The 17,043-nt window shown below is 45.3% G+C and overlaps 2 protein-coding genes across 5 annotated transcripts; one reads left to right on the forward strand and one right to left on the reverse strand.

Moving 5' to 3' along the window:
• Positions 1-1,586: 1,586 nt before the first annotated feature.
• Positions 1,587-16,094, reverse strand: LOC136613043 (vitelline membrane outer layer protein 1 homolog). Of its 4 annotated transcripts, none has more exons than XR_010790437.1 (4): positions 15,855-16,094; positions 9,453-9,565; positions 2,742-3,191; positions 1,587-2,632 (listed from the first exon to the last, which is right to left on the reverse strand). XR_010790437.1 is itself a non-coding variant. In XM_066593850.1 (3 exons), the coding sequence occupies exons 1-3, from the start codon at positions 16,014-16,016 to the stop codon at positions 2,900-2,902; spliced, it is 567 nt and encodes a 188-aa protein (XP_066449947.1). In that variant the 5' UTR covers positions 16,017-16,094; the 3' UTR covers positions 1,587-2,899. The 4 variants fall into 4 exon arrangements, 1 of the variants encoding a protein (XP_066449947.1); XR_010790436.1 differs by having other exon boundaries at positions 1,587-2,239; positions 2,280-3,191; XR_010790435.1 differs by having other exon boundaries at positions 1,587-1,792; positions 1,833-3,191.
• LOC136613042 (uncharacterized) lies at positions 1,698-2,794 on the forward strand. The gene is made up of 2 exons (XM_066593849.1): positions 1,698-1,792; positions 1,833-2,794. Exons 1-2 carry the CDS (start codon positions 1,702-1,704, stop codon positions 2,792-2,794), a joined length of 1,053 nt encoding a protein of 350 aa, XP_066449946.1. The 5' UTR covers positions 1,698-1,701.
• Positions 16,095-17,043: the final 949 nt, after the last annotated feature.

Here is a 17,043-nt window from a genome sequence, read left to right on the forward strand (position 1 = left end):
TGCAGGACATTTAAAATCTCCTGGCTCCTGAAGGTAGGAGATGTCAACAGGGACCGCGGTGAGTGATCCCCGGGCCCGTGATCGCCAGTATCCAATTGACACCGGCAATCATGGAAAAGTTAAAAAAAAGTAAAAGTTTTAGCTGCCCTCATGAATCGGATCCATGAGAGCAGCTAAAAATACTCACCCCCATCCTTTGTGATGCGGTCTGGACCTGCCGCGGGCCTCTGCGCATGCGCTAATGTGCGCAGACAGCCGGAGAGCCCGGCAAATTTAAATTCTCCCTGCACCCGGCTTTTAGAGATAGCCGAGTGCAGGGAGATGTCATGGGTGACCGCTGTATGTGGTTCCTGGTCACATGATCACTGTTATCCGTTGGATTACAGCGATCATGTAAAGTTAAAACGTGTAAAAAAAAAAGTTAAAAAAGTTAAAGTTTCATCTTCCCTAAGGTTCCCAGATTTGTCCCCTGATCGGATCTTTATCCGCGGACATTCCTCAGCTTTGTTGCATGCACCTATCAGCAAAATGGCGGACGCATGTGCAAAAGTCAAGAATTGTCCGGTAAATTTAAAATCTCCCTGCTCCAGGCTACCCTGCAGGCTTAACATGTTGGGAGTCACCGGAAATCACATGATCACTGGGTCCTATAGAGGAAACGGCACTGCTACAGGCGCTCGTTGAGTGCTATGTAGCCTATAAAAAAAGTGAGTAGAAGTGGTTAAAAACTGCTTCTGTAGATTAGAGGTGGTCTGCCACTCAGGATCCCTGCCAATCAGCTGTTCACCTGGCTGGTGTATTTGTGGACTAAACTGATTTCTGCAGGAAGCAGACAGCTCCGTTCCCATTGCAGTGGCCAGGCTTGGTATTGCACGTAAAGGTGCTTTTGCAGTAAGTGGGATCCTTGTGTGTAATACCAAGCCTGGCCACTGAACTGGGAATGGCGCTGTCTGTTTTTGCAGAAACCAGCTCCCTGCATGAAACCTTTCAAAACCAAGATTTTCCCAAAGTATAAAGCCGGCTGTACACATTGGACTAAGATTGGCCACCAGATTATGCACAAGACTGATCCTTCTATCATGACATTAGTAGATACAGGACAAAAACTAAATCTGCTTGTACAGAGTGGTGTTGATACACACATGGCCTCAGCCAGAATACCAAAAAGGTAGATTACTTTCACAATAGGCATCATCTGAGGGTAATTTGAAGGGCCTCAATACAAAATCTGTAACAGATCTCCCAACTATCGTGTCATTTATAATACTGGTGATGTCTTATGTGACAGAGGGGCCTTCAGACCCCCTAAATCACCAGAGCCCAGGTACAACTGCTACTTGTATACCCCTTACAGCTGTGCCCATTGGACGTCGGCCACATGAGAAGAAGCAATAATCAGTGTAAACAGTCAGTTTCTCAATCACTCTGGAGAGCTGTGAGCCGCGGGTGGTGGTGGTGGTGGGGGGGGGGGGGGGGGGGGCAGTAGTACCCTCATTGGGAAGGGCAAAAAGACAGACGAAACACCAAATATACCATGAAAATGTGATGGCAGAAGACTGGCGAAACCAAAGAACGAGGCTCTGAACTTCGGCTAATATGTGACATTTATTGTCCACTATTAGGAAGTGGTTTTAGACTTTAATTTGCTGAGAATTAATACAAAGGCAAATATCATGTTTATTACATGGAGCGAATAAATCAATGAGCATGGGAGAAAGAAGGATCTGCAGAAGTGTGCAAATCAACAAGAAATGCCTTAAAGACCAACCATCACCCACCACCATCACCAAACCTCACACCTCACCATCATATACTGCCCGCCATCACCAAACATCACACCTCACCATCATATACTGCCTGCCATCACCAAACTTCATACCTCATCATCATTCACCACCCCTCATCACCAAAGATTATACCTCACCATCATATACTGCCCGCCATCACCAAACATCACACCTCACCATCATATACTGCCTGCCATCACCAAACTTCATACCTCATCATCATTCACCACCCCTCATCACCAAAGATTATACCTCATCATCATATACTGCCCGCCATCACCAAACATCATACCTCATCATCATGCACCACCCCCCATCACCAAACATCGTATTTCATCATCATTCATCACCCCTCATCACCAAACATTACACCTCATCATCATATACTGCCTGCCATCACCAAACTTCATACCTCATCATCATTCACCACCCCTCATCACCAAAGATTATACCTCATCATCATTCATCACCCCTCATCACCAAACATTACACCTCATCATCATATACTGCCCGCCATCACCAAACATCATACCTCATCATCATTCATCACCCCTCATCACCAAACATTACACCTCATCATCATATACTGCCCGCCATCACCAAACATCATACCTCATCATCATTCATCACCCCTCATCACCAAACATTACACCTCATCATCATATACTGCCCGCCATCACCAAACATCATACCTCATCATCATTCATCACCCCTCATCACCAAACATCATACCTCATCATCATTCACCACCCCTCATCACCAAACATCATACCTCATCGTCATTCACCGCCCGCCATTACCAAACATCATACCTCATCATCATTCACCACCACCAAACATCATACCTCATCATCATTCATTACCAAACATCATACCTCATCATCATTCACCACCCCCATCACCAAACATTACACCTCATCATCATATACTGCCCGCCATCACCAAACATCATACCTCATCATCATTCACCACCCCTCATCACCAAACATCATAACTCGTCACCCTGATTCTACACATGAAGCGGATTTGCAAGAATATAACGATATAATAAGATGATCACCAGGATAATGATTCCATTTTGTGAGTGATTTCAGGTTTGGTTGACAGACTCTTCAGACAAGACATTTACACTCCACATCTGTGACACCGACGTCATCATGGAAAAGGCCTCGAGACTCCTGGAGTTTGACTCGCATTCCGACAATTCCTGCGCTGCACTCGTTGCTGTAGGGTCCGTATTTCCCCCAGGGCCCGCCCTCACCCTTTATCTCATCGTTGTTAGTGTCCCCGAATTTGATCTCATTGACGGCCGTGTCATCGTCTGTACCCGCAGACTCAACCTTTAAGGAGAAGCGTGTGAAATATCCTGAACTACACCAGATAATAGGTCCCCAATCGCCAAACCTACGGAGAAAGCAAAGAATAAAAAAAGTCTTGTCGCCATCACACATACGGGCAGCGTTTTATGAGGTGATGCCGGGCGTACAATTAGATTTTACTACTGAGATCCTGATTTGTCCACTCTGGACAACACAGCAGCGATTCCCAACAATGGCGCCATGACACCCTTGTGAGAAGCTCCTAGGGGGCTGCGGGGAGGAGAGAAGAAAGGGAGACCGGAAAGGAGAGGGCGAGGGAGAGAAAGGGGGGAGAGAGACAATAGCAGGAAAGATAGAGGGAGAGATAACAAAGGAAGAGAGAGAAGGAGAGAGAGAAAGAGAGAAGGGAGAGATCAACAAGAGAAGGAGAGAAGGAGGGGGCCCTGCAAAAAACAAGTCCTCCCACAACCCCATCGATGGAAAAGAAAACAATTATGGGGATAAAGAGGCGGCGACAGAACGCAACTTGTTTAGGTTCAAAAATATTTGATTACACAGCAGGTTAGTTGGAACAAGCAGGATCAACACCGGAAGAACAACTTGTTTAACCCCTTAGTGACGGCCCCATCGGGAAACTACGTCCTGCCTGAGTGGGCTTTAATCCTAGAGGACGTAGAATTATGCGTCCTCTTAGGATTAATGCCCCTCAGGCTCTGGACATGACAGCTCCATGCTGTCGGTGCCCGCAGGTAGCCGACAGCATGGAGCTGTCATCCCGGGCTGCGGGCAGTCCCCTCCAGCAATGCGATCAGCGCTATCCAATCGATAGCGCCGATCGCATAAAAGTTAAAGAAAGTTTTTAAAAAGTTAAAGATTCAGCTGCCCTCATGGATCGGATCCATGGGGGCAGCTGAGATTTTTCACCCCCGTCCGCCGTACTGCTCCCCGCTGTCCGCTGGAAATTTAAAATCTCCTGGCTCCCGGCTCCTGTAGGTAGCCGGGAGGCAGGAGATGTCAGCGGGGACCGTGGTGAAAAGTGCACAAAAGTTTTTTAAAAAAGTTACGTTTCACCTCCCCTCATGGATCGGATCCATGAGGGGAGGTGAAAATACTCACCTCGGTCCTCCCCGATGTCCTGGTGTCCCGGGACCCGAAGTCCCCTTCTGCGCATGCGCCCCCGACGTCAATCATCGGGCGCGTGCACAGAGGGGCTCGGGCCCTGGGAAATTCAAAATCCCTCTGCTCCTGGCTGCCATGTGTAGCCAGGAGCCTGGAGATTATACCGGGGACATGATCACTGTTATCCAATGGATAACAGTGATCATGTAAAGTAAAAAAAAATGAAAAAAAGTGAAAAAAAAGAGTTTTAAAAAGTTTAAAAAGCTTACGTTTCATCTTCCCCCACGGATCATATCCGTGAGGGAGGATGAAAGTTCATACATAAGGCCTCCGGATTTATCCGCGGACGTTACCCCAGCTTCTGCGCACACGCCCGTCGCCAAAATGGCGGACGCATGCGCAAAAGCTGTAGATTGCCAGGATAATTTAAAATCTCCCTGCTCCTGGCTACAAAACTTAGCCAAGAGCATGGAGATTTCATGGGGGGCCGTGGTGAGCAGTTCCTGATCACGTGTTCGCCGTTATCCAATGGATAACGGCGGTCACGTAAAAGTAAAAAAAAATGCGATCGGTGAAAGGAGATGAAACTTTTTACCGGAGGCCTCCGTATTTGAACCCCGACGCAATCCTCCTCCGTGAACCTTCCCGATTTCTGCACATGCGATTGCCGGCGAAATGCCGGACACATGCGCAGGAGTCGGGGAGCCCAGGAAACCTAAAATCTCCTTGCTGGAGCAATGACAGGTGGCCTCGTTGAGCGGTCGCCGGTCACGAAAAAAAAGTAGCGATCTAAAATAGGTCAGTCTCACATGACCGGATAGGAATTACGGATTCCGCATGCGTCTGATCCGCGGTATTACGCAGATCAATCGCATTGGATTACACAATTCCGCTCACATTAGCGGGTTGGAATTTCATAATCCACTCGCAGAAAAGAGAACGCAGGAGGTTCTATTTTACTGCGGATATCCGCAGCATAGAGCCCATTGTGCTCCATGGTCGCGGATATACCCGCTGCCCATACGCAACTACATTGTATACGGGCTGCGGGTACCCGCGTCATCGCTAAGTGACGGTGCGGGAAATACAAACAAAAAAAAAAAAAACTACTGCACATGACCGCCTGTGTGAGTAGGCAGTTATGCGCAGTACATTACGCGGCCGTACGCAGGGTCACAGCCGGGCTCACAGATGGGATCCGCTGCGGGCCTCCGCAAGCGAATTCCACCTACGGCTGCGTGAGCCCGGCGTTATTCAGACCGCTACCTGTAATACGTAATTTACAAGAAGCCCCGGGAACGTTCGCCTTCCTGCAGTTCCAGGAGCAGCTTGTTGAGCGCCTTCTGTGTGAGACCGCCGCACATCGGCAAGATTACGGAGACTCACGGAACGCCACTTTTTACACCCCATACCCACCACTGATAAGAGGAGGGGGGATACCCGGTTTTATGACCCCATTGGCCCATTCCAACCAGCCTCCGTAATTACCCCTGTCTTCGGAAATACCACACAGTTCACATTATTACTTTTATCTAAGATTTAGGGAACGCGGAAAAGGGTGCTGAGTGTGTGGGCGGGGGGGGGATATTTTTAGGGGGTCAATTTTTATTCCGTACAAATAAGCAATGGGGCCTGGAATTTATTCAGTTGTGCCCTAAAATCCAACGGGTGTTCCCTCCATTATAGGCCTTGCCATGGGTCCTGTAAGTAAATTAGGGCCACAATGGGTATGTTTCTGAACACGGAACGAAGGGGGTATCCATTTTGGGGTGAACGACTTCATTCCTATGTACGCTGTACAAAAAAACGTTTTTTGAATTTAAAAAAATTGCCCAAAAAATTGAAAATCGTAATTTTTTCCTTCTGTTTTGCTTAGATTCATTTAAATACTGTGGGGTCAAAATGCCCAGTTTGCCCCTAGACGAATTTGTTAAGGGGTCTAGTTTTCAAAATGGGGTCATTTGAGGGGGTTACTTATCGTTTTGGCCGCTCAATGGCTCTACAAGTGGGCAATGGGGCCTGGAATTAATTCAGTTGTGCCCTGAAATCCAACGGCTATTCCTTTCATTGTAGGCCTTGCGATGTGTCCTTTAAGTAGATTAGGGCCAAAATGGGTATGTTTCTGAACACAGAACATTTTAGGGTGAAAGTCTTCATTTATTTGTGTGTTGTACAGAAAAACCTGTTTTTAAATTGATACAACTGCCAAAAAATGAAAATCATAATATTTACCTACTGCTTTGCTTAGATCTATTCAAAAATTGTAGGGTTAAAATGCACGGTACACCCCTAGATGAATGCGTTAAGGGGTCTAGTTTTCAAAATGGGATCATTTGTGGGGGTTCTCTCTCATTTTGGCCGCTCAATGGCTCTACAAGTGGGCAATGGGGACTAAAAGGACTTCAAGCAAAATTTATATTCTAAAAGCCACCGGCTGCTCCTTTCATTTTGGGCCCCGTTGTGCATACGGACATAAGATTAGGGCCACAATGGGTATGTTTCTGAAAACAGCACAAACAGGGGTATCCATTCTGGGGTGCAAGTCTTCATTCACATGTGTGCTGTACAAAAAAAGCAGTTTTTAAAATGACAGAGTTGCCAAAAAAACGAAAATCACAATTTTTTCCTTTTGCTTTGCTTAAATTCATTTAAAAACTGTGGGGTCAAAATAGTCAGTACACCCCTAGATAAATTCGTTAAGGGGTCTAGTTTTCAAAATGGGGTCATTTGTGGGGGTTCTCTATGGTTTTGGCCGCTCAAGAACTCTACAAGTGTGCTATGGGGCCTAAAAGGACTTGAAGCAAAATCTATGTTCTGAAAGCCACCGACTACTCCTTTCATTTTGGGCCCTGTTGTGGACTCAGATATAACAATAGGGCCACAATGGGTATGTTTCTGATAACAGGACAAACAGGGGGATCCATTTTGGGGTGTAAATCCTCGTTTTCATTTAAACTATTGGAAAAAAATATGTCTTAAAATGACAGATTTGCAAAAATATGAAATTTTACTTTTTCTCCTCTAAATTGAATTCATTCCTGAAAAAAAAAACTGTGGGATCAAAATCCTCCTGACCCCCCTCAGTGAATACATTAAGGGGTGTAGTTTTTAAAATGGGGTCATTTGTGGGGGTATCTATTATTCTGACACTCATGAGCCTTTCCAATCTTGGCTTGGTGCAGGAAAACAAAGTATTCTTCAAAACGCTGAAAAGTAATGTTAAATTTGTACGTCATCTAAATGGTTAAAAAAACACGAAAGTTTTTCAAATGTGCACCCAAAATAAAGTAAACGGGTGGAAATATAAATCTTAGCAAAAATTTGTACAGTATGTTTGCACATATTTGCGCAATTACAGTTGAAAATGTGAAAAAATGACAATTTTTTCAAAATTTTCCCAATATTGGCACTTTTAATAAATATTCATAAATACTATCCGTCTATTTTCACCACCTAAATGAAGTACAACATGTGGCGAAAAAACAATGTCAGAATCACTGGGATATGTAAAGCCTTTACGGAGTTATGCTACGTTAAGTGACACATGTCAGATTTTCAAAATTTGGCTACGTCACTAAGGGGTTAACGGGATTTTATTTTTTTCCCCTTTATTTTGGTGTCGCTGTAATCTTACTGACCGCAGAATAAAGGGAACCTCAATTTTACTGCACTTTAAATGCTGTAACAACAAGACTGCCACAAGATGGCACCATTGTTATTTTTTCATTTCTCCCCACTTAGAATTTCTTTAAGTTCTTCCTCTACATTACATGGTAGGTTAAATGGTGCTATTGAAAAATACACCAAGCCCTCCTGTCCACATGTCACCTGAAAAATAAAGTCGTTTTGCAAGAGGGAATACCAGAACTGCAAAATGTGACCTGCGTACAGGAGCGTTAGTGATCCATGGTCTTGAAAAGGTTAAAGGAGTTGTTCAGTTGCAAACTATTAATGGCCTATCCTTGGGATAGGCTATCTATAGTAGATCAGGATCCCCGATGTTCAGCTGTTCTTGACCTGGTGAAAAGTTTCATGTATTGCGCTGATTTTTGCAGACAGTAGACAGCTCCATTCTTACTGCAGTGGCCAGGCTAGGTATTGCAGGCCAAGTTCCCATTGAAATGAAAGAGTGTAATGCCAAGCCTGGCCACTGCAGTGGGAACGGAGCTGTCTGCTTCTTTCAAAAATCAGCTTAGTGCATGAGCATACTGGCAAGACAAAAAGGTGATCAGCAGGGGTCTTGGGCAGCAGACCACTACAAATCTATTATTGATGGCCTATCCTAAGGAGTTTAGAACTGCACAACCCCTTTAACGGCCAAATGTACTGCAATGTATTACCAAGGTGATCATAGCGTCGCAGGTTCATACAATGTGCCTCTAGGAACATAAAAACTATTTTTCAAATTAAATAAAAACAGTAAGAAAAAAACTTTTAAAAAATTCTCAAAAAAAAAAAAATGTATAAGGCCGGCTTCCCGAGGGTATGCACAATTGCGCACACCTAAGCACAATTTTTGTGCTCTAAACAAGGCTTTTTTTTTGTGCATGTTGGTGTATTTGTATTTTTGCCAATGGAATTACGCAGGGTTACAAGCATCTCCTTGCATATTGTGCCCCCCCAATTGGCTTTCATGGGTACCTTTGGTGCGTCAATGCGCAGTTAGATAGAATATGTTCTTATACTGCACAAGCAACATACGGAAATGTGAACAAACCCACGAGTATCAATGGGTTCTATTCTCTGCATACAGCATGTGCACCTTCTGCGCTCGCAGATACGCCCATGGGAAGCTGGCCTAAAACCCACCTATTTTGTATCACTACATCTGTAGCGACCCCTGCAAGAAACTGAACACACTTTGCATCTGCATGGCCAACTTTGTAAAAAAAAAGAAAGAAAACGGAGCCAATATATCCAAAAAAAAGTGATCAAAAAACCCATATGTTCCCCAAATTAGTACCAATAAAAAATACAGGGCGTCATTAAAAAAAAGGATTTGAATTTTTAAAGAGTTTTTCCGTACATTACATGATATATTACATAGCGCCATTAACAAATACAAGTCGTCCCGCAGAAAACAACCCGCAGACAGCGACGTCGATGGATAAAGAAAAAAGAGCTGGGAGTTTTTGAAAGCCGGGAGGAAAAATTGAAAATAAAAAAAAAGGCGTTAAGGGGTTAAAGGACATGCTGGGGACTGAATGATGATCGCTCTGCTACTTACTCCCCAACAGAGGATGTAATGTACTTCACCACGTCCTTCGATCCTGGATATGTGCACACCAATTTGATTCCACACAGAGCCGTGTCATCTAGAGGTCCTTGTTCAGGCTCCACCTAAGAAGAAGAGTGTCAGACCTGGTATAATAGGAATATAACTGCCACCCATTATCACATCGGTCCCTGGCAGCGCATCGCAGGGTCCTCAGCCGGACAGAAATTCCTGGGAAATCCGTAAAAATAGGGAGCTTTTAACCCTTTGCAATCCAATTTTCGATTCAGGGTTTCCTAGGGGACTTTCTCTTTCTGACATTATACAATGGCGCCATCTGCTGGCTATAGCCAATAACTTGGTATCGGACATGCCGGAGAGGCCCCCGACAACAGAGCGGCTAGTAACATACAGTAAGAAAACCCTACTGGACTTCTTCTGACATCGGAGCTTTACAGCCTTCAATCAGAATGTCTTCAGACGTCAAACAGTGGATTGGAAAGGGTTAAAAAAGTGGAAGCCTAAATTTTTTTAGTTATTATGGCTGTAATTATCGTCATTTCCCAGATTGCAGTGCATGCGGGTAATGAAATCCTATCTGTATACTCGGCTATTAAAACACTTCAATTACAACCCACACCGTCCATAAAAAAGGTTGGTTATCGGTAATTTTTTGCACAAGTTGTCCAGAAAAAAGCAAAATTCAGATGGCAACCGGGAAGCATCAGTAGCATCTGTCTGTATGTCCGTCCGAGCCCCTGTCTATACAGTAGTCCTACTCACTGTCTATATATCCGTCTGAGCTCCTACCTATACAGTAGTCCTACTCACTGTCTGTATGTCCGTCCAAGCCCCTATCTATACAGTAGTCCTACTCACTGTCTATATATCCGTCTGAGCTCCTACCTATACAGTAGTCCTACTCACTGTCTGTATGTCCGTCCAAGCCCCTATCTATACAGTAGTCCTACTCACTGTCTATATATCCGTCTGAGCTCCTACCTATACAGTAGTCCTACTCCCTGTCTATACATCCATCCAAGCCCCTATCTATACAGTAGTCCTACTCACTGTCTGTATGTCCGTCCAAGCCCCTATCTATACAGTAGTCCTACTCACTGTCTGTACATCCATTCTAGCCCCTGTCTATACAGTAGTCCTCCTCACTGCCTGTACATTCGTCCTAGCCCCTATCTATACAGTAGTCCTACTCACTGTCTGTACATCCATCCTAGCCCCTATCTATACAGTAGTCCTACTCACTGTCTATACATCCATTCTAGCCCCTATCTATACAGTAGTCCTCCTCACTGTCTGTACATCCATCCGAGCCCCTATCTATACAGTAGTCCTACTCAATGCCTGTACATCCAATCGAGCCCCTATCTATACAGTAGTCCTACTCACTGTCTATACATCCGTCCTAGCCCCTGTCTATACAGTAGTCCTCCTCACTGTCTGTACATCCATCCTAACCCCTGTCTATACAGTAGTCCTACTCACTGTCTGTACATCCATCCGAGCCCCTGTGTATACAGTAGTCCTACTCACTGTCTATACATCCATCCTAACCCCTGTCTATACAGTAGTCCTACTCACTGTCTGTATGTCCGTCCAAGCCCCTATCTATACAGTAGTCCTACTCACTGTCTGTACATCCATTCTAGCCCCTACCTATACAGTAGTCCTCCTCACTGCCTGTACATCCGTTCTAGCCCCTATGTATACAGTAGTCCTACTCACTGTCTGTACATTCGTCCTAGCCCCTATCTATACAGCAGTCCTACTCACTGTCTATACATCCATTCTAGCCCCTACCTATACAGTAGTCCTCCTCACTGCCTGTACATCCATCCTAGCCCTTGTCTATACAGTAGTACTCCTCACTGTCTGTACATCCATCCTAGCCCCTGTCTATACAGTAGTCCTACTCACTGTCTGTACATCCGTCCGAGCCCCTATCTATACAGTAGTCCTACTCACTGTCTATACATCCATCCTAGCCCCTATCTATACAGTAGTCCTACTCACTGTCTGTACATCCGTCCTAGCCCCTATCTATACAGTAGACCTACTCAATGCCTGTACATCCATCTGAGCCCCTGTCTATACAGTAGTCCTACTCCCTGTCTATACATGCGTCCTAGCCCCTATCTATACAGTAGTCCTACTCACTGTCTATACATCCATCCTAGCCCCTACATATACAGTAGTCCTACTCACTGTCTGTACATCCATCCGAGCCCCTACCTATACAGTAGTCCTACTCACTGTCTGTACATCCATCCGAGCCCCTACCTATACAGTAGTCCTACTCAATGCCTGTACATCCGTCTGAGCCCCTGTCTATACAGTAGTCCTACTCACTGTCTATACATCCGTCCTAGCCCCTACCTATACAGTAGTCCTACTCACTGTCTATACATCCGTCCTAGCCCCTGTCTATACAGTAGTCCTACTCACTGTCTGTACATTCGTCCTAGCCCCTATCTATACAGTAGACCTACTCAATGCCTGTACATCCGTCTGAGCCCCTGTCTATACAGTAGTCCTACTCACTGTCTGTACATCTGTCTTAGCCCCTACCTATACAGTAGTCCTCCTCACTGTCTGTACATCTGTCCTAGCCCCTATCTATACAGTAGTCCTACTCACTGTCTATACATCCATCCTAGCCCCTACCTATACAGTAGTCCTACTCACTGCCTGTACATCCATCCTAGCCCCTATCTCTACAGTAGTCCTACTCACTGTCTATACATCCGTCCTAGCCCCTGTGTATACAGCAGTCCAACTCACTGTCTGTACATCCATCCGAGCCCCTATCTATACAGTAGTCCAACTCACTGTCTGTACATCCATCCGAGCCCCTATCTATACAGTAGTCCTACTCACTGCCTGTACATCCATCCAAGCCCCTGTCTATACAGTAGTCCTACTCACTGCCTGTACATCCATCCTAGCCCCTATCTATACAGTAGTTCCCTCACTGCCTGTACATCTGTCCTAGCCCCTACCTATACAGTAGTCCTACTCACTGTCTGTACATCCATTCTAGCCCCTATCTATACAGTAGTCCTACTCACTGTCTGTACATCTGTCCTAGCCCCTACCTATACAGTAGTCCTACTCACTGTCTATACATCTATCCTAGCCCCTGTCTATACAGTAGTCCTACTCACTGTCTGTACATCCATCCTAGCCCCTACCTATACAGTAGTCCTACTCACTGTCTATACATCCATCCCAGCCCCTATCTATACAGTAGTCCTCCTCACTGTCTGTACATCTGTCCTAGCCCCTACCTATACAGTAGTCCTACTCACTGCCTATACATCCTTCCCAGCCCCTATCTATACAGTAGTTCAACTCACTGTCTATACATCCGTCCGAGCCCCTACTTATATAGTAGTCCTACTCACTGTCTATACATTCGTCCGAGTCCCTATCTATACAGTAGTCCTACTCACTGTCTATACATCCATCCTAGCCCCTGTCTATACAGTAGTCCTACTCACTGTCTGTACATCCATCCGAGCCCCTATCTATACAGTAGTCCTACTCACTGTCTGTACCTCCATCCTAGCCCCTATCTATACAGTAGTCCTACTCACTGTCTGTACATCCATCCTAGCCCCTATCTATACAGTAGTCCTACTCACTGTCTGTACCTCCATCCTAGCCCCTATCTATACAGTAGTCCTACTCACTGTCTGTACCTCCATCCTAGCCCCTATCTATACAGTAGTCCTACTCCCTGTCTGTACATCCATCCTAGCCCCTATCTATACAGTAGTCCTACTCACTGTCTGTACCTCCATCCTAGCCCCTATCTATACAGTAGTCCTACTCACTGTCTATACATCCGTCCTAGCCCCTACCTATACAGTAGTCCCCCTCACTGTCTGTACATCCATCCTAGCCCCTACCTATACAGTAGTCCTACTCACTGTCTGTACATCCATCCTAGCCCCTATCTATACAGTAGTCCTACTCACTGTCTATACATCCATCCTAGCCCCTGTCTATACAGTAGTCCTACTCACTGTCTGTACATCCATCCGAGCCCCTATCTATACAGTAGTCCTACTCACTGTCTGTACATCCATCCTAGCCCCTATCTATACAGTAGTCCTACTCACTGTCTGTACCTCCATCCTAGCCCCTATCTATACAGTAGTCCTACTCACTGTCTGTACCTCCATCCTAGCCCCTATCTATACAGTAGTCCTACTCACTGTCTGTACCTCCATCCTAGCCCCTATCTATACAGTAGTCCTACTCACTGTCTGTACCTCCATCCTAGCCCCTACCTATACAGTAGTCCTCCTCACTGTCTGTACATCCATCCTAGCCCTTACCTATACAGTAGTCCTACTCACTGTCTGTACCTCCATCCTAGCCCCTATCTATACAGTAGTCCTACTCACTGTCTGTACCTCCATCCTAGCCCCTATCTATACAGTAGTCCTACTCACTGTCTGTACCTCCATCCTAGCCCCTACCTATACAGTAGTCCTCCTCACTGTCTGTACCTCCATCCTAGCCCCTATCTATACAGTAGTCCTACTCACTGTCTGTACATCCATCCTAGCCCCTATCTATACAGTAGTCCTACTCACTGTCTGTACCTCCATCCTAGCCCCTATCTATACAGTAGTCCTACTCACTGTCTGTACCTCCATCCTAGCCCCTATCTATACAGTAGTCCTACTCACTGTCTGTACCTCCATCCTAGCCCCTATCTATACAGTAGTCCTACTCACTGTCTGTACCTCCATCCTAGCCCCTACCTATACAGTAGTCCTCCTCACTGTCTGTACATCCATCCTAGCCCTTACCTATACAGTAGTCCTACTCACTGCCTGTACATCTGTCCTAGCCCCTGTCTATACAGTAGTCCTACTCACTGTCTGTACATCTGTCCTAGCCCCTATCTATACAGTAGTCCTACTCACTGTCTATACATCCATCCTAGCCCCTGTCTATACAGTAGTCCTCCTCACTGTCTGTACATCTGTCCTAGCCCCTATCTATACAGTAGTCCTCCTCACTGTCTTTACATCTGTCCTAGCCCCTGTCTATACAGTAGTCTTACTCCCTGTCTGTACATCTGTCCTAGCCCCTATCTATACAGTAGTCCTACTCACTGTCTATACATCCATCCTAGCCCCTGTCTATACAGTAGTCCTCCTCACTGTCTGTACATCTGTCCTAGCCCCTATCTATACAGTAGTCCTACTCACTGTCTGTACATCTGTCCTAGGCCCTGTCTATACAGTAGTCCTCCTCACTGTCTGTACATCCATACTAGCCCCTGTCTATACAGTAGTCCTCCTCACTGTCTATACATCCATCCTAGCCCCTGTCTATACAGTAGTCCTCCTCACTGTCTGTACATCTGTCCTGGTCTTTGCCCATGCTTTAGTCCTTGTCCCTGTCTGCATCATATCAGTACCTTAATATGCACCCACCCAGACTCCTGCCTATACATCTTATTACTAACTGTCTGTCCATCCACCTTATTCCCCTTCCTTTATTACCTGTTTGTACATCTACCCTAGCCCCTGTCTTTACATTCAGCCTTGGCTCAGTCTATAATTAGGTCCCTACTTTAGGACTTCCTTACATGACCGTGATTTAGTCCTTTTATGCGGCCCTGATAATCATAACGGGAGGAGATGCAACCATTGATTTTAATAGTTTCGTTTTTAATTACCAGTATTCTCAGCCCCTAACATTACGTGTGGGAAAGGTCAGGCAGGACTATCTTCTCAATGTTTCATTTTCTAAACTAGTGCCATATGACGCAGAGTTTTAATGCCCTGGAAAACAAAAAAACCCTAGTTCATTCGCATTTACGCTCCGGTGAGCGTTGTTGCGCCTATGCCCGTGTATTCTTGCCCTGATTTGACCTCTCTGCGCATTCCTCATATAACAACCTCAGACTGACCAGTTCTGGCTCCTATCTGTATGACGTACTCAGCACTACATCAGGGTAAGGGCTCATTTTCACGTGAGTATTTGCGCCACGTATTACATGCGTATTTTTTATACATCTAATACGTAGAGCTTAAATCCCTGTGTTCTTCACAATTACGTGTATCAGAAAAAAATTACAGTACGTCCTACCGTGGTCCATAATATAGACCAAAATTGCCTATTAAAGCCAATGGTATTGCATAAATTTGCAGTGAATACACAGGATACATGCACATTCACTGCGTATTTACGCAAGAAGGAAGGAGAATCTATGGGACCTTCTTTTTTGCACACGTGAATATAAGCCACAAAACCTACTCAATACAAAGGTAATCTGCCCAGTTCAGTACTATCCCTGCGTGTTTGTACAACTGAATACACATACATCCTTGTGAATGAGCCCCACTTCACAATCTTCCATACATTACTCACTTTAAGCTGGAAGCCTCGCACCAGTGTTCCTTTGTCACAAACCTCCATGGGGCCCCAGGTACCCCTTCTATCTCCATTCGGAACTGATATGGTGCTTGGAGAGCTCTTTTGAGCCGCCACCAAGTTCTGCAGAGTCACCAAGATGAGAAGGACGGCCAACATGTTGTCTTGTGTATGATGCTCACCACGTAGGGATGGAAGCTGCTGGTAGATGGTTGAGGCTGTTTATTAAACCCGTCATATCCCTCACATATATATAGTAGGTACTTAACAAGGAACAATCGCCAAAGTATCTTAATTAATATCCTGGAAGGGACAAGAGATCATTGTTCCTTGAGAAATATTTTGTTCTTCCTTGTCTTTCCTAAGTCTTAATGTTTGGCCTTGCTCTGGGTTGAGTACTGAAGGTCTTTGTCTTATGACACCAACAGAGCTGCTCATTTCTGTCATCTACATAGATGAGTCAACATTCAAGTATCGATCACCCAGTTTGCTATCCAATAGTATACAACAATTGACTTGAAATGCTTGGTTTTAACTTCAGCTTCCGAAAAAACCTGACAGGTCTCTTTTAGGGGTATAACTAATGGCCCAGAGGCCCGGGTTCAAAAGTTCAGCTCAGACCCCCACCTGTACCCATAACCATACATAATCCATGCTGCATACAGCTGCAAAACAAATTATATATTGTAGGAGTGTAGTACACAGAATGGCCTGCAGACGGCTATAGAGACAGGCATTCTAGTACTACAGAAAGACTTAAACACTTTTGGGTGTGGCAGGAAATTAAATAAAAGCTTCAGATCCTGTCACATTCAGGAAGGAGAGCTATAGCCCAGTAGGGCTGGGAATGTTAGCCGCTAGCCAGTGAGGTGGCGAGGGATGCCGCATTAGAACTGGGAGCCTGAGGTCCAGTGTGGACCAGTTCTTGGCCCGTTGCTAGTCTGAAGAGGAATACGCCCTCTAGACACCCCGGGCGGGGACAGTGACTGCGGGTTTGTGAACCCTAAACTATGGACTGTGTGTTGTATGGTCCATATCACTGTTTACAGGAGATGTATAAATTATACCAGCTGTACATATATAATTATATACGGAAGATATCCACATCATACTAGCATGGTCCAAATCACTATGTTCAGGATGTGTAACTTCTACCAGCTGTATATATATAATTATATACAGAATA

The sequence above is a fragment of the Eleutherodactylus coqui genome, chromosome 2, assembly GCF_035609145.1.
Source record: "Eleutherodactylus coqui strain aEleCoq1 chromosome 2, aEleCoq1.hap1, whole genome shotgun sequence".
NCBI classification, from domain to species: Eukaryota; Metazoa; Chordata; class Amphibia; order Anura; family Eleutherodactylidae; genus Eleutherodactylus; species Eleutherodactylus coqui.

What these genes read in the sequence shown, in the direction of transcription:
- LOC136613042 (XM_066593849.1), top strand. Translation starts at nt 1,702, where the DNA reads ATGAGCATGGGAGAAAGAAGGATCTGCAGAAGTGTGCAAATCAACAAG. An exon ending in ACCCACCACCATCACCAAAC is followed by an intron (nt 1,793 to 1,832) that starts CTCACACCTCAC and finishes CCATCACCAAAC; the next exon opens with ATCACACCTCACCATCATAT.
- LOC136613043 (XM_066593850.1), bottom strand. Translation starts at nt 16,016, where the DNA reads ATGTTGGCCGTCCTTCTCATCTTGGTGACTCTGCAGAACTTGGTGGCG. An exon ending in TGCGAGGCTTCCAGCTTAAA is followed by an intron (nt 9,566 to 15,854) that starts GTGAGTAATGTA and finishes TCTTCTTCTTAG; the next exon opens with GTGGAGCCTGAACAAGGACC. An exon ending in ATTACATCCTCTGTTGGGGA is followed by an intron (nt 3,192 to 9,452) that starts GTAAGTAGCAGA and finishes CTTTCTCCGTAG; the next exon opens with GTTTGGCGATTGGGGACCTA.